This window comes from Myodes glareolus, chromosome 25 (assembly GCF_982192425.1).
Source record: "Myodes glareolus chromosome 25, mMyoGla1.1, whole genome shotgun sequence".
Lineage (NCBI taxonomy): Eukaryota > Metazoa > Chordata > Mammalia > Rodentia > Cricetidae > Myodes > Myodes glareolus.
The window spans coordinates 6847739-6873900 of record NC_142050.1 but is presented as its reverse complement, the minus strand read 5'-3'; the positions used below and the strand labels follow the sequence as shown (position 1 = coordinate 6873900).

At 37.0% G+C, this 26162-nt stretch overlaps 1 protein-coding gene across 1 annotated transcript in view; it reads left to right on the top strand.

The window, feature by feature from the left end:
* Positions 1 to 26162, top strand: part of LOC148117817 (dual E2 ubiquitin-conjugating enzyme/E3 ubiquitin-protein ligase BIRC6-like) — a 61477-nt gene that overhangs the window by 27349 nt on the left and 7966 nt on the right. The window contains 13 exon segments of the mRNA XM_087901623.1: positions 8477 to 8630; positions 11626 to 11742; positions 13453 to 13539; positions 13542 to 13606; positions 14106 to 14232; positions 18951 to 19061; positions 19963 to 20096; positions 21658 to 21785; positions 22717 to 23271; positions 24518 to 24640; positions 24642 to 24696; positions 25193 to 25289; positions 25428 to 25622. Of these exon segments, the coding sequence (XP_087757749.1) occupies positions 8477 to 8630; positions 11626 to 11742; positions 13453 to 13539; positions 13542 to 13606; positions 14106 to 14232; positions 18951 to 19061; positions 19963 to 20096; positions 21658 to 21785; positions 22717 to 23271; positions 24518 to 24640; positions 24642 to 24696; positions 25193 to 25289; positions 25428 to 25622 (1948 nt within the window).

The following is a 26162-nucleotide window of genomic DNA, read 5'->3' as shown; positions in this document are numbered from 1 at the left end:
GTAAGAGTTATACTTCATAGTGTAGTCACATCTGTAATAATGATTTATTATATATCGTTTTTATAATAATGATTACATGTTGTTCTTGTCCTTACTAAATGTCAGAATACTCAGCTTTAATATAGGAAATGTAATGTAGGCTTCACTACCTAGTACACACCTTCTGAATGGCGTAAGAGTAAGTTGGACATTGAGTAGTTAATGTACATTATTACTGGTTTGTCTTTTGACATCGATGGTTCAGTCTGTTTATGTGGCATAATAAAAAAGGATTATAAATACCATCTCCTTATACTTTTAATGACAAGTAATGTGGAAAATACTTGTTGGCATTTCTTTTTTTCTTCAGTTATGTTATTGGAAGATTGAGATTTGGAATCGAAGCTTCTTTGTATCCAGTGGTGCATCCATCTCAAAAAACGTCTTTTTTACATCAGAATTCCAGTGATTTTTTAAAAATATAACTAAAGAAACTTTTTCTTATGGTGGTGCTTGCTTATATTCTTAATATAGAATATAAAATATAGAAGCAAAACCATTGTTTCAAAATAGAGCAAACAAGGAACTTGTTTTCATTAATCATATTTACATAGCACCTAAGTAATAGTGATTTTCAACTTTTAAACTTTTTGAATATTTTGAAATAATTTGAATCAATGTTTTGAAGTTCTTTATTTTTATCCATTTTTTTATAAATGATTCCTTGTATATTTTGGTAATACTTCTTTTAAATACTACATTTAATCTATTTTGTTGTATATTAATGTACTTTAAAGAGAATATGGTTTATGCCAGTCAATATACATAGCTTTTAATAATCTTAATTTTTAACCAGATATGATGGTTCGTGTTTATAATCCCAACGTTTGGGAGGCAAAGGCCGAAATTTCAGAGGTTCAAGGTCATTTAGGGTTTAGGCTGGGCAACAAGAGGCAAGACACTCTCCACCATTATTTTTCTTTGAAATTCATGGCACATATATGGTTTTTGCAATAGAAATTTTCTTTTGGATAATTTCATCTCACAGGAGTATATACTGAGAGGTTTCCATTGAGTAGACATTGCTCTGAATCATGTAAATTTCTTTATGTAGCATTTTAAGAATTTGATTCGCTTACGCCGGACAACAGAGTGGTCTCGTTCTAGTTCTAATAAATTAGAACTAGACACTGAAGTTACAACAACAAAAGAAAGCCCAGAGATAGAACCTCTTCCATTTACTCTGGCTCATGAACGCTGTATCTCAGTAGTACAAAAGCTTGTCCTGTTTTGGTGCGGAAGAATTGTCTGTATTCTGTCAATCATGTTTTAAATAAACGTTGATTGGCCAGGCAGGAGGTATAGGCGGGGGAAAAACAGACAGAAAGTAGAAATGATGCAAGGAGAGCAGAATTCTGGGGAGGAGGAAGTTGATTCCTTCCACTCCAGCCCAGATCACCAAAGCAGCTGGATGTGAGCTGCCCCACTGAAAAAGGTACTGAGCCACATGGCTAAAATAGATCAGAAAAATGGGTTAATTAAGATGTGAGAGTTAGCTAATAAGTAGCCAGACCTAATGGGCCAATCAGCTATATAACTTAGAGAGATCTGTGTGGTTGATTTTCTCTGGGGCTTGCCGCCTGTGGGGTACCAGGCGGGGACAGAAAACACAAACAAGCAGGACCCCTTCATGTTACAGAATGGCGCCCACGTGGATAACTAAATCCACAGAAAGCCTGGGAACGCTTGGGAAAGATTAAAGCATTTCAGTTTTCAGCCGTAGCAGGAAAAAAGCTGCTCTGTTTTAAAATGCCGGCTTTCTAGGCCATCTGGTCAGGGAAAACTCTGACTCTTTCAAGCATGCAGTCCAGACTATGAAAACACTGTTGCAGCTTGTTTCCTGGCAAGGACCTTGAAAAGCCATAGGAACTTTTGACTGTTGTCTTCTCCGTATTCCTTAGCAAATTAAAGACCCATGTGGTCAGAAAAAGAGAGATACACAGTAAAGAGAGATTCAAAGAGGAAGAAAACCTCTAAATGGTTTACAGTGTGTTAAAAATATATGCAGACTTGAAAAAAAAAGGTTTAAAGCCTTAAAATAAGAAAGAAAGAAAGAGAGTAGTTGAGTGTGGTGATGCACACCTTTAATCCCAGCACTGGGGAGGCAGAGACAGACGGATCTCTGGGAGTTCAAGGACAGCCTGGTCTACAGAGGGAATTCCAGGACAAAGATATGCAGAGAACCTGTCTCAAAAAGCCAAAAGTTAAAAGTAAAAATAAAAGAAATAAAAGTTAAAATAAAGCCACATAAAGATGGAAAATACGCAGAGAATCTTGATACTATATGCTATTATGCTCTCTTTGAATTGTTTGAATGCTGAGGAAGGAGCAACAGCTGCTGAAAGGTATTTGCTTATAAATGTTGCAGAATTAATCCAAGATAGGTATTTTGAAAATACCTTGGCTTCAAAATTGAAGTCAAAAGGTATGTTACTTTGGAGAAGAGATTTTGCTTTTGTTTCCACAGAAAATGAGAGGCTCTGGATTTATTCGGAGTTAAGAAAAATCATCTTTGACCAAGGGAGACCACCTGAGCAATTGCCGGTAGGAACAGATGGCCCAGATGTCTGAGTTCTACATCCAGAACAGGTTCAAGACTACTGCCTGAGATGATCTAGACTCACAGGATACTTCAGTCAGGACTTGATCATAACTCTAAATTTTTCTTTAGGTCCCCATAAGATTATCAGCATCCCCAACCAGCTGGAAGTAGCCTGGAATACTATGCCCACATTCCCAACAAATGGACTATGGATATTTTCCTTTGTTTTTTTTTATTTTTTTTTTAAAGGGGGAAAGTGGTGCGGGAGAATTGTCTGTATTCTGTCAATCATGTTTTAAATAAACGCTGATTGGCCAGGCAGGAGGTATAGGCAGGAAAAACAGACAGAAAATGGAAATGATGCAAGAAGAGCAGGAGAATTCTGGGGAGGAAGAAGCTGATTCCTCCCACTCCTGCCCAGAACACCGAAGCAGCAGGGTGTGAGCTGCCCCACTGAAAAAGGTACTGAGCCACATGGCTAAAATAGATCAGAAAAATGGGTTAATCAAGATGTGAGAGTTAGCTAATAAGTAGCCAGACCTAATGGGCCAATCAGCTTTATAACTTACAGAGATCCGTGTGTGATTCTTCTCTGGAACTAAACAGCTGGGGGGCAGGGCAGGAAAGAAACCCCCAAACAAGCAGGCTCCCCTCATGTTACACTGTTTCTCCTCTCCATGGATTTCATAGGCCATGCAGACCTCTTATTATTTGTCTTTAAGGTAAGTAAGCTATGATACAGTTTTTGGTTGATATTAAGAAAAAGGGTAGTTTTTCTCTTTTTCCCCCTTTTTTTTTCTTTCTTTTCTTCTTTGTTTTTGCTTTGTGTCTATTTTCCTTATCTTATTGTGCTTTGAAAGATTTTAAAAGATACTTTCTACCCAATTTCTGAGAAAATCAGACTCAGTTTTTTATTTGGTTAAAATTTGAAGGTTTGACTGAACAATGATGTTCCATGTCTTGCATACCAGCACTTGGGAGGCAGAGACAGGCTGATCTCTGTCAGTTTGAGGCCAACTTTGTCTACAGAGCTAATTCTAGGATAGCCAAAGCTACACAAAGAAACCCTGGCCTAAAAACTCAAAAAAACCAAAGCTTGAGGATTTGAAATGTAGATGTAGATGATTTGGTTGTGCCTATCTTTAATCTTTTCTTAATTCATAGAGGAAATAGATATTAAAGAGATCACTAAATGACTTTGAATGCAATGACTCCTTTCCTGCAATGTATTCATTCATTGTTTATTTGTAAGTATTTATGTAGATTTAAAACCAGTTATAAAATCTGGGCTTGGTGGCTCATGCCTAGTTTAATCCCAGCCAAATACAGTGTTTCATCCACAATGTTCGTTTCTGTTTCATTTTTAAGTAAGTTATTAAAATCATCCACTTTGATAACTGTCTTGTTAGTGTTTTTATTTTTTTTAATTTAACTGGTATTTAAACATTTGATTTTTTGATTGTTTCAGGTTCTTGCACGCATTGTAAATGCGACAAGGCCAACTATTCATCTGTGCGAAATTGTGAATGAGCTACAGCTGGAAAGACTGCTATTGCTTCTGGTTGGAACTGGCTTCAATAGAGGGGACATCTCTTGGGGTGGTGCTTGGGCTCAGTATTCGTTAACCTGTATGCTACAGGATATTTTAGCAGGTTTGTCAGGATGAATTTTTCCTATGGTGTGTCAGAATTAGCTTATCATTGCTCAAGTAATGTGTAAAGGAAATGGTAAGAGGTTTTCCAAATGTATAAATGTTCCAGTGGAAACGATTTAAATTATTGTACAGCAGTGATTTTAATAAATTGGTAGGTGATTAGAATACATTGTCAAGGAAGCCCCTATTTCATTATTTGCACTGATGTTTGCTGCTTACTGTTCTTCTATGACTTTAGGAAACTGCTCTATTAGCTTCTTCACTGTCACAAAAGGGTAATAAAAACATATAAAGTATTAAAGTGATTAGGTCTGTCTCCTCCAGTACAGGAGAATTGTTGGCTCCAGGAGCTGCAGAAGCAATGGAAGAAGGCACCGTGAGTGAAGATGTAGGTACAACAGCTGGTGACTCTGATGACGCCCTTCAGCAATCTTCTGCTCAATTGCTAGAAACCATAGATGAACCTTTGACACATGATATAGCAGGTGAAATTTTAAAATTATATTCAAAATAGCCCTTCTGCCTTTTAAGTGAGAATAGGTATCCAGTTCCAATTAATAACATATGAAATTACATTTTATGTCTTTCTGTTAGGACTTTGAAAAACAGAACTTTTAAAAAATATTTATTTATTTATTATTTTGGGGGGAGATACAGGGTTTCTTTGTATGGCCTTGCCTATCTTAGAACTAGTTCTTTCAACAGGATGTCCTCGAACACAGGCCTACCTGTGTCTCCAGAGTGCTGGGATTAAAGACGTGTACCACCATACCATCATTTCATAATATTTTAAGCATTCATTCATTCATTCATTCATTTATTGATTGATTGGATTTTCAAGACAGGGTTTCTCTGTAGCTTTGGAGCCTGCCCTGGAACTAGCTCTTGTAGCCCAGGCTGGCCTCGAACTCGCAGAGATCCGCCTGCCTCTGCCTACCGAGTGGTGGGATTAAACAAGTGAGCTACCATCGCCCGGTTTAAGCATTTTGATTTAGTAAAATTTATATATTGCTTTCATTTTATGACATTGTAAGTATTTTCATTTATTAGCTTAGTTTCTTTTCTGTTGCTGTGAAAAAACCAATACCCAGATTAAAGCAATTTAGGAAGAAAGGAATTGGGGCTGGGGAGTTGGCTCAATAGTTTGGAGCACTTATTTGGGTTCTCTCTCTCTCTCTCTCTCTCTCTCGCTCTCGCTCTCTCTCTCTCGCTCTCGCTCTCTCTCTCTCGCTCTCGCTCTCTCTCTCGATAGTTTGGAACACTTATTTCGGTTCCTTCTCTCTCTCTCTCTTCTCTCTCTCTCTCTCTTCTCTCTCTCTCTCTCTCTCTCTCTCTCTCTCTCTCTCTCACACACACACACACACACACACACACACATTTGCACACGTATGTTTAACATCCTGCTATCACTTTCAACTTGAGTCCTAGGTTCCTTCACACAGCAATCCTTTTAGCTAATTCTCTTCATTTGGAATCTTTGCATACAGTCCATGATTGCTGCCAAGAGGCTTGTTGTGTACCTACTTATAGAGTAGGACCTTTGCCATCAGTACACTCTTTTAGCTCATCATGTTATAGTTTGCTTAATTACTGTGCACCTCTACCTCTAACTCTTTTTTTTAATCTAGTAAGGGTAGAGAAGAGGTACATTGATCTTTGTGTGCATACATGGAAACTAGTAAAGGCTCATGTTTGCTGGCATTCTATGAAGATGTATTTAATGAAAAAAATTATGGAAAGTAATTCTTACAAGGTAGAGAAACTATTTAAAAATGGAGATATCTGAGAGCAAGGTAATTTCTAATACTTAGTAGATAGGTGGATAGTCATACAACTTAATCCTTTTTACTTTAGCCTGTGTGCTCAGTGCTATTACTTGTAATAATAGTTGAAATACTGTGAAAAGTATTATGTTGTGGGTGTAACAAAAATGTAAAAATGTTAATCCATTTTAGATAAGCCAGTGATTTTTCTGAATTATATTTATGCTACTATTACTAGAGTAAATAATATGGTCTCACTAGGGAATCAGATACTGCATTGATGTTTCTGTAGTGTTGTAAAGTGATAAATTTGCATGCTGAGTAATACTTAAATGTAAATATTTAGCTATTTGATGTGTGTATGTGTATGTTCTATGCAAATGAAGTGTTTCGTTCTGTATCATAAATCAGTGTTTCATTTAACTTTCATGTAATACACTCTACCAGTGAAATCTTTTTTACTTATTTGAAGGTACCCCGCCTCTCTCATCTATGGAAAAAGATAAGGAAATTGACCTTGAGCTACTTGAAGATCTAATGGAAGTTGACATTGATCCTTTAGATATTGATTTAGAAAAGGATCCTCTTGCAGCCAAAGTTTTTAAGGTATTTTGTATTATAATAATTTCATTTTACATGTTTTGTCTAGTAATTACATGAAAGAGAAAAGCAACTTAGGTTTCCAACCTAAAAACAAGTAAAGAAACTTCAGAGATAAGATAGATTGTGTATAAACAGGACTTAAGAGATCTGTGTACAGAATTATCTATCCAATAGGTAGGCATTTCACAGTTTGCTTTAGCAGCACACAGAACTTTCTATCAAATGATCACATCACAGGCTCTAAGTGAAGTTTCAACAAATGCAGCACAAAAAACCTGACCTAGTTACTTGTGTTTTATCAGAGCATAATGCTATAAAACTAGATAGCAATAATAAGAGAAACTAAAGAAATCACAAAAGTACTTGGAGCTTAAATACATTTTGAATAAACAGTGGGTCATCTAAGAAATCATAGAGGAAATAAAAAATATTCACAGAGACAAATGATAATGAGAATGTGTCCTGTTAGAACTTCTGAGATACAGTTCTAAGAAGAAAATTTATAGCAGAATGTACTTATATTAAAAATTATTTTACATGTTTGTATATGTGTTTGTGTACTTATACACACTCACACACAGATACACAATAAATGGCCTAATGATACACCTCAAGGTTCTCAATAGTCAATTTAAACATAGATGGCAAAAAATTCATGAACTAGGTATTAAGAGAACAATATCTAAGATGGGTGTGGTGGCAACACCTTCAATTCGAGTGCACTTGGGAGGCAGAGGCAGGCAAATCTCTGTAGTTCAAGGCCAGCCTGGTCTACAAAGATCCAGGACAGCCAGGGCTGTTACACAAAGAAACTGTATCTTGAAAAACCATATATAGAATCAACCAAAGAGTTCTTTAAAAAGTTTATAAGCTTGCAAACCCTTACCTAATCTAATAGAAAGAGGGAGTAAAGAGGAAAACCGTGCACATTTTTTTCCAAATGTAGCCTATATTCAATATACACAAAATAATACATCAAGCTTCAGTAAGTACTGTGATACTTTAAAAAAAAAATAAAGACAGTGGCAGGGGGCCTGAAGAATTGACTCAGCAGTTAAGAGCGTTGGTCGCCCTTACAGAGGTTCTGGGCTTGATTTCTAGTACTCACCTGGTGATTCACAACCATCTGTAACTCCAATTCTGGAGGCCCCCCACGCCCTCTTCTGGGCTCTGCAGGCACCCGGCATATATATAGTAAATACACAGACATATATGCCCAGCACACGTAACAAATATATTTTATAATACATTAATTTTAAAATATAATTATAATACATGTTAAAAAATTAAAAAAATTAATGGCAAGGGGGCTTTGATCCCATCACCCCTGTGGAGGAGAGAACTAATTTTTTCAAGTTGTCTCACACTAAGTATACAAATTTTTCAAAATTGAAATAAAAATAAACTGACAATTTCGTGTATAGTACATCTTGTTTTTTCATTTTGAACTGATATATCCATGACCAACTACGGTAATAACAATTTCCAGAAGCCAGCAGATGTTAGTGATGGATTACCAGCTTTCTAGGCAGCCACCTGGAGTCTTATCAAAGATAAGATTCTTGCTATCATTGTTTCTATGTTATTCTACCTCAGTTTTTAATGGAGGTGCAGCTATAATACAGTTACTGCTCTTGGGATACATTGTTTTATTAATGACGCCTGTTACCTTTCAGGTTCCGATCCTCTAAGATATTTTTATGTTTTGTCCAAATAATGAATAGGATGTTACTGAAGCAATTTGTAAATTAATAAAATTCTAACATCTTTGAGGTTTTTAAAAGGTGGAGAATGTTTATTTTGTAGGCTTACTCTGGTTCAAATAGTATAAATTGTATAACTTGGTAAAAACATTAACTTTTCTGTTTTTAAAAGCCTATAAGCAGTACCTGGTATGACTACTGGGGAGCTGATTATGGTACCTATAATTATAATCCTTACATTGGAGGCCTGGGATTGCCTGTAGCAAAGCCACCGTCAAACACAGAGAAGAACGGATCCCAGACTGTCAGTGTTTCGGTATCTCAGGGTAAGTGTGCATAGGAATATTTTAAAACATATACTAAAATGGTTGTATGTAAATTTGTGTTTGAGAATATGCATTTTGAGTACCCAGTTCATGAGTTGCTATTACCAGTGTCCTGCCTTTATTGTTCTTTAGCTGTTTTTGGCAATATTTTTTTGTTTCTTCTTCCTTCTTCTATCTCTTCCTCTTCCTCCTTCTCTTCTTCTCCTCTCCTCTTCCTCCTTCTCTCCCCTCCCCTTCCTCCTTTTCTCCTCTCCTCTTCCTCCTTCTCTCCCCTCCCCTCCCCTCCCTCTCCCCTCTCCTCTCTCCTCCTCTTCCCTCCCCTCCCCTCCCCTCCCCTCCCTCTCCCCTCCCCTCCTCTCTCTCTCTCTCTCTCTCTCTCTCAGAGACAGGGTTTTTCTGTGTAGCCTTGGTTGTCCTGGGACTCTGTAGACCAGGCTGGCTTTAAACTCAAAGAGATCCACCTGCCTCTGCCTCTTGAGTGATGGGATTAAAGGCTTGCGCCTCCACCTGGCTCTGTCAGCATATTTAAAGAGCTTTTATTTATTGGTTGTTCACTCTGGTTTCTCTTTCAAAGTAACATTAACCCTAAGCTATTTGATGGTTGTTTGATATGTGAACTGAGAATACATTATTTTACTTTGTTATAATTTCTTTTACTTTGTGATTATAATATAATTAAATCATTTTCCATTCCCTTTCCTATTCCGAACACCCCCAAATACCTCTCCTTGTTCTTTTTTAAATACAGGGTCTCTTTTTCCATTCATTGTTATGTATGTATGTATGTATGCATGCATTCATAAATACATAAATGTAACCTGCTCAGTGTAGAATGTCACTTGTATGCATGTTTTCGGGCTGCCTGGGCAGTCATATTGGTTAGATTTCATGGGTGTACCATCAGACATTATTAGGAAAACAGTCTCACAGTAAATTCCCTAGTCCTTTGGCTGTTAACTGTCTTTCTGCCCATTCTTCCATGGTGTTTTCTGAGCCTTATGTACAAGAGTGTTTTCTTGGTGTGTCCATTGGAATTAGCTCCATATCTCTGAATTTTGGTTGTTTTTTGTTGTTGTTGTTGCTTGTTTGTCTTGTAATGGTTTCTATCTTTTGGAAAGTTCCCCTGATAGGGGTGAAGTCTCCACCTGTCTATGGGCATAAGGATTAATGTTTGAATTGTTAGGGATTATGCTAATGTAGAAAAGTGGTTGAAGGTTGTTCTCCAAATTCTCTGACTTCACTAGTACTTATTTGGCTAGGTTTCCAGTACCAGGCATGGTTGCTGTCTTGTTGAGCAGGTCTAAGTTCAGTCAGAGAGTCAGGTTATCTTGCCATGCTGGTTATTGTTGCAGTTAGTGGGCGTTATGGATGAATACGACTGTTTGTTGCTCTTCTCCTTTGGACACTTACATGACACTTTCTGCTACCATGAAAGCTGGGCTTAAGGGAGGAAACATTCAAGTTAATTCCAGCTTAGGGGTCTCTGGACCCTGTTTCATAGGTGCATGGTATCTTCAGCAATAGGGTCTTAACCTTTCACATTTGTGGACCATTAAGGGCAGAAGCAACAGTCTGTATGCTTTGGGATACTCTTGGACAGCCATGAGTAACAACTCAAAGGAGGGCTTCTGATGTCTACTATTGGTGTGTTTGTTATGTGACTCTTAGAAGGTGTATTGTCAGCCCAGATAAAAAAAAGTCTTAACATGTGCATATTTATCTAAATAATTAAATTTAATGTCTTTTTTTTACTTAATTTGTATGTGTGTGTTATGTACATGTGTAGGTGTGTGTGTGTGTGTGTGTTTGTGTGTGCCAAAGACTAACACTATTAAATTCTAACATGGTCCTAGATGCCTGTTATATTTTAATATCATTTGTTACTCATTTGTTTTTATTGTAAGCTGTGAACATAATACTTAATTTTCATCATTTTTCTATGTAGTTATTAGAACATCAAGTTACTTTTATTTAATGGAATATGTAAATTGTGTCAGATATGACTAATGTGACTCCTTTAAGTAGCTTCTGAATCTATGATAAGTGTTCATTATTTTTTGAGCATTTTCTAGTTCTTGAACAAAGTAAGATGCCTCTGATTCATCATTTACTGCTTTTCCTGTACTTGGCTGTTAGTCTTTTCTGTAATTAGTAGTGTATTTTAAAATGTTTTCTTAAGAAACAAAGCTTTCAATGGAATTTGTTACTTTCTTTAGTGACTGTTGCTATGTAAGTCTATGTCTGTGTGTCTATACATTTACCTATGTCGAGTGTGGTAAGCTAACATTTATTTTAATGTCTGATAATTCTCTGTTGAGTTTCTTTTGGTTTTCTCTTTTTGCCAGAGAGGAAAGCCATTTATCATTCTTTAATGTATTTCCCTCTGTTGTCACTGCGTCATTTGTTTATTCCACCTGTCTCTGTACCATTTATTTCCCATCTTTAATCTGCATGCTCAGATATTCTCTCTGGTTTAATTCTGATACCACATGCTAGGATTTCTGTTTGTGACGTAAAACCTTCATCAGCCCTTTCTGGGATCATGTTTCCATGTTTTCTGTGGTAGGAAGTACATGAGTAATAACTATTGTGGGATAATGCTTTTGTACACTGTAAAGATTTGTCACTTGTATTGGTTTTCAAAAGTGCTGATTGGCCCATAGCCAGGTAGGAAGTTTATGTGGGACAGCCAGACTAGTAGAATTCTGGGAAAGGGAAAGGCAGAGACACAATTGTCAGCCAGATGCAAAGGAAGCAAGATGAGAATGCCTTACTGAGAAAATGTACCAAGCCACATGGCTAAACATAAATAAGATCTATGGGTTAATTTATGTTGTAAGAGCTATTTAGTAATAAGCCTGAGCTATTTGACCAACAGTTTATAATTAATATAAGCCTTTGTGTGTTTATTTGGGATTGAACGACTGTGGGACCAGGTGGGACAGAAACTCTGTCTACAAATAACTGATCAGCTATCTTTTCCTCCCCATTGTAACTTTAGATGCTCGTCTAGAAGTTGGCCTTGAACAGCAAACAGAACTTATGTTGAAAATGATGTCTACTCTGGAAGTAGATTCTATTTTACAAGCATTAACAAATACATCTCCTACCTGTAGGTTTAATTATTACTAAGTATCATGTATTATTCCCCAAAAACAAGTTTAAAATTCTGTGTCTATGATAATTCAGCCTCTGTGATTTGGTAGCTTGTTGTTAAATAAGATAGTGTATTCACAAGTGGACATTTGGGGAACATGCCCAATACAGTTCCATGTAAATTCAGTCCAAAAACCTAAAGCATGTGCTGTTGTGAAATTGAGGAAATTTTAGGGAATACTGCATAACTCATTACTTGTATCATACATCCATGATACAACAAACTTTTAAAATATTTTTATTCTGAATAAAGCATCTTTATTCTGAAATAAGAGGCTGGATGATATAAGTGAAATTTCAGCTAGAAGTCTCCTAACTGAACCCCAGAATTGAGAGACTTTTTTTTAAAAAAAAATTTATTTATTTATTTATTTATTTTCAGTTTATTTCAAGACAGGGTTTCTTTGTGTAACAGTCCTTATCATCCTGGAACTCAGGCTGTCCTCAAACTCACAGAGATCACCTGCCTCTGCCTCCCAAGTGCTGGGATTAAAGGCATACACTACCACTCTCTGATAAGGCATACCTTTCTAATGATAGCAAAAAGAAGGCAAATTCTTTCTAATGGTCTGAACAGAAACAGGTGGTCTGCCAGATTTGGCCATTGATGATGTGGATGTACACGGCTAGATTTACTCTTGTCAGGGAAGTGTATTTGAGGTATACCTACCTTCTCAAAGACAAACATTAAGGAGTGGTGCTGGGGAGGAGGAGATAAATTTTTTTTCCCTTAGGTATACACACCACTTCAGTTTTTCCTGTGCTGAGTAAAAAACTATAAGTAGTTGGAAGTGTCTTGGGTGGTCACTTATCTATGAAGAGAACTCAGATGGATAATGGTTCATAAATTTGAGTTTTAGACCTTCCCTGTATAAATAGAAAGTTTACAATCTGCATTCATTTCTAGCTCAACAGAAGATGGAGGAATAAATGGAAAAAAATCCCACTATTAGTACTTTAAAAGTACTCTGTATTATCTCCCATCTAATGTAAGAACCTCTTTTAATGGGTCCAGTCTCCCACATGTTCCCCCAAGATCCCATTTAGTTATTTAATATTGCTTATTTAAAATTTCTTGGGAGCCTTTTTTGAAATAATACCTACTTTTGTTAATCTTCTGCCCTTGACTACTGTCCTGCACCCAGGTGTGTCCCTTTTTAGGGTAACAATCTGAATGTATGATAAAAGTTTTCACAGTGTTTTTGTATTTTTTGCTTCCTGTAGTATATTTTTTATTAATTTTTGTGTCCTCTGGGCAGCATTAAATTGAGTCCAAAGTTAGTCAAGATTAAGAATGAACGAACTGAAGGGTTCTGGGTCTAGGTCAGTGGTAGAGCACCTTTTAGAGTGCTATGTCCTAATTTAGTAACACATTAGAATAGCTGGTGCAGTGTATGTACTGGAGTATTCTAAAATCACCTTTTTAGTAAGTAGTCAAAATTTTCCTTTTATTAACTTTGGTTAAGTGTTAGAGATAAGTGTTGTGAATTAGCAAGCCTCTCTCTTCCTTGTCTTCTTAGATGTGTAATAATACAGCTTTTCCAGATAATATTATAGAACAATGTATACAATTTCACTGTAATGAAGTTTTTAGCCTGTTCTTGACTCTTGATCAATTCACATGTGTTCTGAAACTTACAGAATGGTACTTTTGTTGGATTTTCAGTTTCACAATCTCCAACTGGAACAGATGATTCACTTCTAGGGAGTTTACAAGCAACAAACCAGAACAGCCAGCTCATTTTACAGCTATCATCGTCCCAGTGTTAAATGTTTGTTTCAATAAACTTTTTTCCATGCTTCAAGTCCATCATGTTCAGGTAAGACTTTAGGGGAAAGCAATGAATTTTGACGTATTACTACTTTCCTGTTATTGGATGAAACTGACTGGAAAATTCTTCAACAACTTGACCATGATGGTTTCTTTGTTAAATTCAGTCAAGAAAAATCTTCAGAATACTTAATAATGCCCCTTCCTTACTGATCAGCCATTTTTTATTTTCATGAATCTAAGCATTTGTACTTTTCTTTCTACTATGTACATATAAGCTTGTAATTGAAAAGAATTGACTTTCTAAGTTTTCATTGAGGAAAACATGGGGTATGAGATGAATTATACATTTTAATTCAGTTAAATTATAATCACCAAGAATTTTAAGATCTATTTGCTTATGAACCAAATTTAAGTAGCTAGAAGGCAATGTGAAACAAATTATTTATTCATGATAAGTTTATAATCATGAAGATGTTTAAGTACTACTTTGTAATATAAGTATATTTTTCATTTCTTAGTTTTCTTTTCTTTTCTTTTTTTTTAAGTTGGAATCACTTCTTCAGTTGTGGCTCACATTGAGCCTTAATTCTAGTTCATCAGGGAACAAAGAGAATGGAGCAGATTTTTTTTTATATAATGCTAATAGGATACCTATTATCTCATTAAATCAAGGTAAGGTTTCTTTGCTTGGAATCTATTAATTTAATCCAAATAGCAAGTTTTTAATTGGTCATAATTAGATAAAAATGTACATTATCTTTATTGTTAGGGTTGTATTATTTTGGTGAAAGAAGTACTTTATGGTTAGGCGTGGTGTCTCATGCTTTTATTTTCAGCATTTGAGAGCAGAGGCGGATGGATTTCTGTGAGTCTGAGGCTAGCCTGTTCTGCATAGTGAGTTAGATTAACTAGCACTGCTTAACAAGCCCCTATCTCCAAACATTTAAATAACTAAATGGATGGTTTATTCTTTTTGAAACTCACTATTTAGCTCTGGTTAATGTTTTTAGTCAAGTGATCTGGCATGGGTTTTAGGCCAGCTTGGGTCTACCTTTTGGGTTCCAGTATAGCAGGGTTGCATTGTGAGAACCTGTTTCCAAAAACCTGAAAAAAAAACTTTGATTTACCTTCCCTTTCCTCTTTCCCCTCCCATTCCCCTCCCATCCTTTGTACATAAATGTTTGTGTGTGGGTGTCTGTGTCGGTCAGTCTGGTCTGTCTCTGTGTTACTGTCTGTGTTTCCGAGCAGAGGTCATCAGGTGTCCTAATGTATTCCTGTCCTTTTTATTCCCTTGAGTTAGTCTCTTATTGAACCTGGATATGGGTTGGCTGCCAGCAAGCAACAGCAATCCTCCTGTCTCTGCTTAATACTAGGGTCTTAACTTCAACTTGTTACGTGGGATCTGGAGATTTTAACTTGGGTCCTTATATTTATACAGCAAATGCTTTTTCTTTCTTTTTTGTAAATTTCCCATTTCTATTCTTTTTTTTTGAAAGTAATTTTATTAAATTATAAAAGTTTCCATTTTCGCCCCTCCTCCCACCACCCTCCCTCTCCCCCCACTCCCTCTCCTCCTCCCTCTCCATCCCTAAGAGCAGTCAGGGTTTCCTGCCCTGTGGGAAGTTCAAGTTCCTCCCCACTCCCTCCAGGTCCAGGAAGGTGAGTGTCCAGACAGACTAGATCCACAAAATCCAGTATATGCAGAGGAAACAAGTCCCAGTGTCATTGTCAATGGCTTTTCAGAAAGACTCCGGGCCAGCCACATTCAGAGAATCCGGCCACATTCAGAGAATCTGGTTGGATTGCGTCCTCGTTCAGTCCCAGTCCAACTGGCCTTGGTGAACTCTCATTAGATCCGTTCCCTTGTATCAGTGGGTGATCGCATCCCTCGTGGGCTGATTTCCTTTTTCATTTTCTTCCTCCTTCTGCTCCTCATTTGGACCTTGGGGGGGCTCAGTCCGGTGCTCCAATGTGGGTCTCCGTCTCTATCTCCATCCATCACCAGATGAAGGTTCTATGGCAAACTCAATGATAGCCTATGCTGGAGAGGATGTGGGATGAGGGGAACACTCATCCATTGTTGGTGGGAATGCAAACCTGTGCAGCCACTGTGGAAATCAGTGTGACAGTTTCTCAGGAAACTGGGAGTCAACCTCCCTCAAGACCCAGCAATTCCACTCTTGGGAATATACCCAAGAGATGCCCTAACATACTACAAAAGCATTTGTTCTACTATGTCCATAGCTGCACTATTTGTAATAGCCAGAACCTGGAAACAACCTAGGTGCCCCTCAATAGAAGAATGGTTAAAAAAGGTGTGGAATATATACACATTAGAGTTTTACTCAGCGGTAAAAAACAATGACATCTTGAATTTTGCATGCAAATGGATGGAAATAGAAAACGCTTTACTGAGTGAGGTAAGCCAGACCCAAAAAGAGGAATATGGTATGTATTCACTCATAAGTGGATTCTAGCCATAATTAAAGGTCTTTGAGCCTATTATTCGTGATCCTAGAGAAGCTAAATAAGAGGGTGAACCTGATGAAAATCATGTAGCTATCCGCCTGGAGATTGGAAATAGACAAGAGTCCCAGGTAACCTCGGGTGCATGGGGGGGTGGGGTGGGAGGGTTGTTGGAAGGGGAGAGGGTTAGAGAGAAGGGAGTAGGGGAAGAATGGGGAAAGCTCGGTGGACTGGGATGGGGGGGAAGGGAGGAAGGATGGATATGGGATCAGGGAAGAATATATTTCAACTAACGGAGTCATTTTAGGGTCTTCAGGAGACTTGATTATAAATGGGATCCCAGGTCCAAGGAGAGATCCCCAGATTGTTCTCTGGGCAGAAGAGAGGGTGCCTGAAACGGCTTAGGCCCATAACCATACTGATGAATATTTTGCTTATCAGCAAGTGCTTTTTCATGCTGAGCTGTCCCTTCAGCCTGCTTGTATTAATTTTACAGTTTATTCTTCTCCATGCTGTAATGTTTTGCTTCTTCATTTTGGCGGCTCTTTTTCTTCTGTTTCTGCTTCTGTTGTTGGAAGCATTTTTTTTTTCAGTAAAGATTTTCTCCCCTTGTGGCAGAGGAAGCTCATGTTTGTGTTAATTCTACCGTGAAGGAATTCGGGGTACAGGAATGTGCCCCGATATTGGATTTGTGCAATATCCTGACACTCCTCACATTAATTCTTCCACACTTTAATCCTTTGTTTAGTACTGCTCTTTATAAACATTTAACTAAAATTTTTCTCTCTCTAGGGCATTCACCCTTTATCCCTTGTGTTTAGCATATCTAACCACTGTACAGTTCTAATGTCATTGCTTCTTTAGAGTTGTGCCTCTTGTACACTTGGTGACGGTTAGATAGGCATCTACCCTTCTTGGTCTGTATAGTATCTTGGGTCCTCTGAAAAGTACAGTTGAAGATTGGAAGCTAGTGATTTCGATAATTTTTGTGAGAGAGTATCCAATCATTTTCATAGATGATCAATGATTGCTTTCTAAAAGTTGGCCTGCAGAAACTGGAGAGACAGCTCAGCAGTTACAAGCATTTACTGTTCTTGTAGAGGACCCAAGGTTTGTTCCCACTACCCCACACGTTGACTTATAACCATCCATAACACTAGTTCTAGGGGGTCCACCACACCTCCTTCAGCACCAAGCATCACGTGATGTGTAGTATATGTCCAGGCAGTACACTTAAACACATAAGAATGAATAAAAATAATTTTTTTTTGAGACAGGGTTTCTCTGTAGTTTTTGGTGCCTGTTGGGGAAATAGCTCTTGTAGACCAGGCTGGCCTTGAACTCACAGAGATCCACCTGCCTGTGCCTCCCAGGTACTGAGATTAAAGGCATGCGCCACCACCACCTGGTGAAAAATGAATAAATCTTAAAAAATAGAAGTTGAGTTGGTTAATTCTTCCCTTCCTCTTCCTTCACTCATTTCTCCTCTTCCCCCTCACCCTTTCTCGCTTTTTCCTCCCTTTCTTTCTCTTTTTGTCCTCCTTTATCCCTTTTTTTTCTTTCCTTTGTTCTTGACAGGCTTAGTATCAAGGTTGGCCTTACTTTAAATTTATGACCTCATCTTCGTAAGGCCTGGAATTAGAAGCACATCACTTCTAGTCTTTATGATTTTGCTTTGTTTTCTGTTTTGGTAAGACAATTTTCTAGATACATAGGCTAATTAACATTTTAGTTACAGGGTTCAAAATATGTAACGGTCCTCATTGTTGAACTTGAAAATTGTCTCATTTGAATTTTAAAGTGCATCTGCTTTTGGCATTCTAAGTCTTCAGAAGGACCCCCATTGTTTCCTTCCTTATAGCTGTCAGCAAGCATCCCTGCAACATGTTTTTAAAACAGTTTTGGGCCCTGGTCCTGCACATACTGCCATATTTGGTGGGCATTGTGCACTTGAATAACTTTTTAGATTTCTTCAACTTCTCTTGCTCCCCCTCCCCCCTCTCTATCTCTGTCTTTGTATGAGTACTCTGTCTTCATGTATGTCTGCACCCCTTCATAGATGCTTATGAGCCACCTTACTGAGAATTGAACTAAGGACCTTTGGAAGAACAGCCTCTTAACCACTGAGCCATCTCTCCAGTCATCTCTCCTTTTTTTCTCTCCTTCCCTTCCTCCCCACCTCCTTCCTTTCTTGTTTTTTTTGAGACAGGATTTGTCTGTGTAGTTCTGGCTGTTGCTCTATAGATCAGGCTGGCCTTGAACTCACAGAGGTTCCCCTGCCTCTGCCTCCCGAGTGCTGAGATTAAAGGGGTGCACTACCACCACCTGCTCTTGCTTCTTTCTGTGTCTCCCCATCTACCTAATTAGTTTGAGTTTGAAGTTTTATTGGTTTTGATTGGTCTAGTGCCTTCCATATTTTTCAAGGTGCCTTTTTATAAGATTTTTTTCAAGAATATAACTTATAGAAAAATTACACTGGATGAAAATTTGTAATTATAGCATTTCATCGTGTATTAGTTGCTGAGCTTTAAACTTGTCTTGTTATTGACTTTCTAAAATATTTATTTAACTTTCTGTGTATGTGTGTGCAGCATGTGCATGTCGCTGCTCACAGAGGTCAGAAAGGCATAAGCTCTCCTGGGAGTGGAGTTACGTGCCTTTTTCTTCTTGTGGGATCTTATGCAAAGCAGGAAGGGCTCTTATCCACTGAGTCCTCTCTCCAGTCCTGTTGTTAGCGATTCTTGCAGTTTTATTTGTATTTGGTGGGGAGTGGTTTTTGTTTGTGCATTTTAAAAATCCTAGGTTTAATTGAGGTAATTGTGTAGAAATAATTTGCCTTTTGCTTAAATCATTAGTAAACATTCAGTTATTCCAACTAAATACATGTTGTTTTTTGTATTGTTTTGTTTTCCTCTCTTATATAGCATCAATAACTGGCTTTCTCACAGTGCTAGCTTGGTATCTGAATACTTTGCTCCGGACATGGTGCCTAGTGCTTCATAGCCTAACACTCATGACAAACATGCAGCTTAATTGTAAGTTCAAAAATTTGTTTATATAGGTCTCTAGCATGTACATGTATCATGTTCTAATGATAAGTTCTTGATGTATGTCATTCCATTAAATAAAATATTAATCTAAGGATTTATTGCTTTTTTCATTTTTTATGACAATATTTGGATGGATTTCATGTTTATTTAAACAAATTAATTTAATGGAAAACCTTTTAGATGGTGTAAAGTGTTGATCCACTTTCTGACTTATTTTATTTCCTATATGACTCTCTGATACTGAGAATTAAGTTAGTGCAAAGGGTGTGTTTCCTATCTATATTTCACAGGATATAACCTGTGTATGACAAAAAGGAATAGTTTTTGCTTCAATTTATTTTATAGAACTGGTTTAAAATTCCCCAAGTAAGTGTATATTTTTCTGTTTCTGGAAAGGTTGTTACTTTAATATAGGACACTTGAGATTTAGGTCCTTTCCACTTGTCTGTGCATTAAAGAACAATGTATTGAATGTGATTTTACAGTCTGAAGAGAGTACCCATGAGGATGATGAGAAGAGAGAATGTAGTCCCACCCTGTATTCTGAGTAGAGGTTACTGAGCCCAGGGCTTCATGCATGTGAAGCAAATGCTCTACTGTAGGACTTTATCCGCAACCCGCTTTGTACCTTTGAGTATTAGACAGGGTCTTCCTGAGTTGCCATATGTGGCTTTGAACTCTTGTTTGTTGCTCTAGCAGTCCTAAGCTTGTGGTTTCTCCTCTTGCTCCAACATCCTCAATAATTGGGATTACTGGCCATATGATTGAACTCTCCTTTAATAAGTAATGTAGGATTTTTTTGCAACAAAAAATTGCTTATAAACACTGCATTTCACTATTACTAGGAGTTATTTATTGCTTTCCTTACCCCCCCCCTTTTTAATAGCTGGTTCCAGCAGTTCGATTGGAAATCAGGAGACTACAGCTCATTTGTTGGTTTCAGATCCAAACCTTATTCATGTGTTAGTGAAATTTCTTTCTGGTACCAGTCCACATGGGACGAATCAGCACAGCCCTCAGGTAATACAGTCTTTAACTAGTAATGTGCCCAAACCTTTCAGTAAACAGGTTTGTAAAGTATAATCCTTTAAAAGTGGCCTTCCTGAAAGGTTGATAGTAAGCTTTTGTCTGTACAGATTCATTTTGTTTGGCATGTTTGAGCCAGAGTCTCACTATGTAGCCCCGTTTGTTCTGGAACTCACTACTAGACCAGTCTGACTTCGATCACACAGAGATTCTCCTGCCTCTGCCTCCTGAAGGTTGGGATTAGTGGCAGGTACCAGCATTCCCAGCTATTGTTGCTAGTTTTTGAATAACTTCATAAACATTAAATTTTGTAGTGGGAATTAATGTTTTTCTGAAATTTCTCATTTAACGAGTACTATTATTAAGATTGACAATTAATTTTAATCATTTTATGATATTAATGATATACCCTAACCAAAAAAATAAAACCCCAAAAATAATGCTCATGAATGAGCTTCATGCATCTCACTGTAGATTTCCTTCATATAAATTTCATTTATGTTGTAATGTAATTCTAAAGTAATTTGGTGAGTTTTATTGTGTTTTACTGTTCATAAATTCTTCTAGGATTGTATAATTTTTCTGTCATAGCAAATTAGAATAATAATATGTAGAAATTCTGCAGAGACATCCTTAACCTGAGGCATGGTCTGTTTATTAAGTGCTGATCACCATTAGTTCTTTTATTTATGAGAAAGATGTTTGGGAAAGAAGATTTTTGGGGCTTCACATAGTTGTATTTCAGCTTTAGGGTGTAATTTTTAATTTTGTTGTTGCTTTGGGTTTGTGTTTTGTTTTTGTTTTTGTTTTTTTAGCTCTTGTTTTACTAGGCACTGAAAACATGACCATTGGTGAGTCAGTTAATCTGAGTTCTGTTTTTTTGTTCATAAATGGTTTGTTTGCATGTCTGCCTGTGTACCAGGTGCTTGCCTGGTGATGAGGGAGATCAGAAGAGGACTAGAGTTAATAGACAGTAACCATGTGTGCTCATTGACCTGGGTTCTGTGGAAGAGCAGCTAATGCTTTTAATCACTGAGTCATCTCTCTAGCCTCTAATTATTTTCTTTAGGAATCATATTTTTCATAAGGCTCATAAAAATCAGTGCAAAATATTATCATAGTGAATCTTTCTTACAAATATAATCATCAAGAAATAAGATTAATAATAGCTTATCAGCCAGGCAGTGGTGGCGCGCGCCTTTAATCCCAGCGCTCGGGAGGCAAAGGCAGGTGGATCTCTGTGAGTTCGAGGCCAGCCTGGTCTGCAAGAGCTAGTTCCAGGACAGGCTCCAAAGCCACAGAGAAACCCTGACTTGAAAAACAAAATAAATAAATAAATAAATAAATAAATAAATAAATACTTATCAATTTTCAACTTAGTCTAAGTATTTGAAGATTTAAATCATAAATTTGCTTTCTCTGTCACTGTCAATATTCTCTTCTTCCTCTTCAGAAGCTTTCTAACAACAGGATGGCTCGTGGCTTTACACCTGACCCTCTCAGGGCGCCATTGGCATTGCTCAGTAGTTTTCAGTCACTGTGCTTTTCTCTTCAGGTTGGTCCAACAGCTACACAAGCCATGCAGGAGTTTCTGACTCGGTCACAAGTGCATCTGTCTTCACCATGCCCTCAGATATTCCGTGAACTTTTGCTCAAGCTAATCCATATACTGTCTACAGAAAGGTAAATGACAGCATGTACTCCTGGACGTGTCCTGATGTGAAAATAATACAAAATCTGCTTGACATTAATCAGAATTTGTTTGAAACAAATAGACCAGAGGATAGTTGGGTTGATGGTCTGTGGAGGAAGCACTCATTTGGTGTTTTGGTATTTCTTGGTCATTTTCATTTTATTTTGTAATAGTTTTTTTTCCCAAGTCTTCCAGTTCCTGTTACAGTAGGAACATGGTACCTCATAGCTCCACCTGTGTATATTGGTCTAATAGCTTAGTAAATTTTTAGCTAAAAGTTATTTTAAATTACTTAAATTCTTCTGGAATATGTAGAGAAATAGGGGTGATTTCTTTTTAATAATATGCCAAAAAGATAACTCAAAGAAGAAAATAACAGTTTAATTTAACAAAGAAATTATAACTAAAGAAAATTATGCAGCGTGTTAAGAGAATTGTGGCCATGTTATTTTAATTCTCAAAATGCATTGAGTGTTTCAGTATCATAGGTTGTCACATGGCAACGAATTATCATCATTAGCTAACACCATGTATGAGAAGCAAGCCCTGTACCACTAAGCTACAACCCCAGACTGAGAACACTTACTCAACTATGAACAGTTTGTCGTTTCTGTAGAGGTTGAAGAGACTACCTTGTTAGCCAGTGTCCTTGTAATATACAAATGACCGTTATAGAAATGGTAATTTCTTGTCGTCATCTAAAAATCTTTCCGTCTGTTACTTTAAAGTTATTTGGTATTTTTTTCTTCATTTTCAATTTAGGAGGTAAGCTATTTTTCGTTCACTATAACAAAGTGGAAATGAGTAGAAAGCTGGGCTATTGTTGCAGAAGTGCTAAATGAAGAAATGTTGTAGTTAATTCTGTCAAAACTACCTAAAGTGATTTAATTTTTAATTCTGTCTGTATTTCTGTCTCTGCAGGGGGGCCTTCCAGACAGGCCAAGGACCTCTTGATGCTCAAGTGAAGCTATTAGAATTTACTCTGGAGCAGAACTTTGAAGTTGTCTCTGTTAGTACTATCTCTGCTGTGATAGAGTCTGTCACCTTGGTGCATCACTGTATCACTTGTTCAGACAAAGTGATGTCTAGAAGTGGATCAGATAGCTCTGTAGGTGCTCGAGCCTGCTTTGGGGGACTCTCTGCCAACCTCATTCGTCCAGGTGATGCAAAAGCTGTTTGTGGTGAAATGACAAGAGATCAACTCATGTTTGATTTGTTAAAACTTGTTAACATTTTAGTACAGCTGCCTCTTTCAAGCAATAGGGAATACAGCGCAAGAGTGTCCGTGACCACCAATACAACAGATAGTGTTTCGGATGAAGAAAAAGTTTTAGGAGGCAAAGATGTCAATGGAGGCAATACCCGCATTCCAGGATCACCTGCCTATGTTGCTGACTTGGTCTTAGCCAACCAACAGATTATGAGCCAGATTTTGTCAGCTCTAGGCCTGTGTAATAGCAGTGCCATGGCAATGATGATTGATATGTATTTGGAATATTAATCTTAATCTTTTCTTGGTATTTATCCAGTCTTACTTTTTTTGTAGGATTTTTGCAAGAACTTAATGTTATTAGTGAATACTTTCATGGAATGACTTTGTAGGCAATGGATTATCAAAAGATTGTATGCGTCAGTTTCAAAAATTCTGAGAAACACTAACAAAGTAAAGTAAGAAATTCATATTAACCATGTATAGTGACACAAACCTTTAATTCCAGCACTGAGAAAGAGAAAGAAGAAGGCTCTCTGAGTTTGAGGTCAGCATGGTATACATAGGGAGTTATAGGTCAGCTAGGAAGAACCTGTGTCAAAAAAAGGTCTTAGTGCCATGATTTATATATAAATACCTTAATGATTTCAGTGTATTAGAGACCAGTAAGATGTACTTCTTGCTTGCTTCTATGACACATATTTTATTATACTTTTACATGCCATTGTTTGGCTTTTCTACCATTTAGAAAGGAATATATTGTATTACATTGAATACTTTAACAAAATGTGACAAAGTTCATTTCTGATACATTTTATGCCTACAAGTATTTCCCCTCCCCCTTTTTTCATATGTATGGTTGTTTTATCTGGATGTCTACACCAAGTTCATGCAATGCCCTTGGAGTTTAGAAGAGGTCATCAGATCCCCTGTGATTGTAGCTATAGACAGTTGTGAGCTAGCTACCGTATTGGTGCTATGAATCGAAACTGGTTCCTTGCCAGTTGGCGGTGGTATATGCCTCTTTTCACAGCATTCAGGGGGCAGAGATAGACAGATCTCTGTATGTTTGTGGCCATCCTGATCTGCACGGGAAGTTCTAAACAGCCAGGGCTACCCAGAGAAATCCTCTCTCAAAAAACAAACAGAAATCTGTGTCCTCTGGAAGAGGAGTCAGTACTTGTCATTCAGACTCTATTTTCTTCTTGACTCAATGCTAGAATTTAGAGTGATATTATATGTTAGTCATATAATAGGATACGTTTTTTATAGCAGCTTACAGTGGGAGATCTCATGTAACTTGATGCCCCCACGAAACCATACTTTATTGGATATTGCTATAAATACTTTAATCTTTACAGATGTGTTTGTGGCTGTCTGTCTGTGTGTCTCTATTCATGAGGAAGAGACTTACGTGCCTGTCTTTTAGTGTTTTTTTAAACTTCCTTTTTAAACTTTATTTTTTTGTTGTTTTTATGTGTATAGTTTAAAAAATGCGTACTCTTTTATTAAACTAGGTGCAAGTGGCTTACATCTCACCAAACATGAAAACTTTCATGGTGGGTTAGATGCCATATCAGTTGGAGATGGATTATTTACAATATTGACAACACTTAGTAAGAAAGCCTCTACAGTCGATGATGTTGCAGCCAATCTTGACCTCCATGGCCTGTGGATACATGGGCAGACAAGTGCGTTCATTCCAGCAGCAGCTGCAACAATTTGAACAGTTTGATAGTAATGCATGCAGAGAATTCTATATCAGACAGACAGATTAATAGCTTTTACATAATGTGTCAGAAAATAACACAGTAGTTAATGAACAAAATAAATTTTATTTCAGTTTTAATAGAAATTGAAGAATAGAATTCTTTTACATGGTATTTTCAAAAATAACTTGAGGGTTAGTAAAAGAAAATACAGACTGGGAAATAACACTCCTACTCCTGCTTTCCCTGAGGTCGCATAGTTGACTATCCAGGTGTTACCGAGAACTTCCTAAGATAGTCAACTCTTCAAAAATCATCTTTCTTTTTAGTTAAGGGAATTAGTGTAAATTTTTATTTAATGTAATATTTAAATTAATTCATTGGTAATTTCATACATTGTAGCTTGATCATATTAAGAAATGTAATTGTCCAAATTCACAGGGACCTCTACAACAACATTGCATTTTTTACTTTTTAGGGTTCTCTTGCTACTTGCCAGTTATCTGAACCATTGTTGTGGTTTATTTTGAGAGTATTGGATACTAGTGATGCCTTGAAAGCATTCCATGATATGGGTAAGATAAAACCCCATATGCTATCATTTTAGCATGATCTTGGTATTATTATGTGTTCATTTTTGTATTCTGTGAATGTTTATTCTTGATGTCCAGTATTATTTCTCTGATTGTTTTTATTTGGTACTGTGAGTTTAGGTGGAGTTCAGCTTATTTGCAACAATATGGTCACCAGTACAAGAGCTATTGTGAACACTGCAAGGAGTATGGTGTCAACTATTATGAAATTTCTTGATTCTGGTCCAAATAAAGCTGTTGACAGCACTTTGAAAACAAGAATCCTTGCCTCTGAGCCTGACAGTGCAGAAGGGATCCATAACTTTGCACCCCTTGGTAAGAAAACCATCCTTGACTTATTACTATGAGTTGATATAGGATGATGTGAAACAAAATTGGTTGTTGACACAGTTGATATTAGATTAGTACCATTTTAAATATAAGCAGTTGCTTTTATAGGCTGTCAATACCAGAACAATTCTACTAAAGAACAAAGATTTTAATAGGTTTCTTTTTCTATTTTTTTTTTTTTAAAGCAAAAGAGTTTCTTTCAACTTCCAAATTGAAATAGATGTACAGTGTATGGACCTATGACATGTTTAAGTCTGTTTTCTCTCTAAATGTTAATCAGCTTTAAAGGACTTAAATATTAATGTTTTAAAAACTTATTTTAGATATGTATTCCTTTATACTGCATTTTCTTTTCATGCTTTTCTTAATGCTGTTTCATTAAGATGAACACTTGTGAAATAAAGATCGTTACTTTCATGGTAAAAAGTATTGTGGACAGACTTGGTGGGTTTTTTGGAGGGGGGGAGAGTTCTTTTTGTTTTTTGTTTGTTTATTTGTTTGTTTTGTTTTTTGAGACAGGGTTTC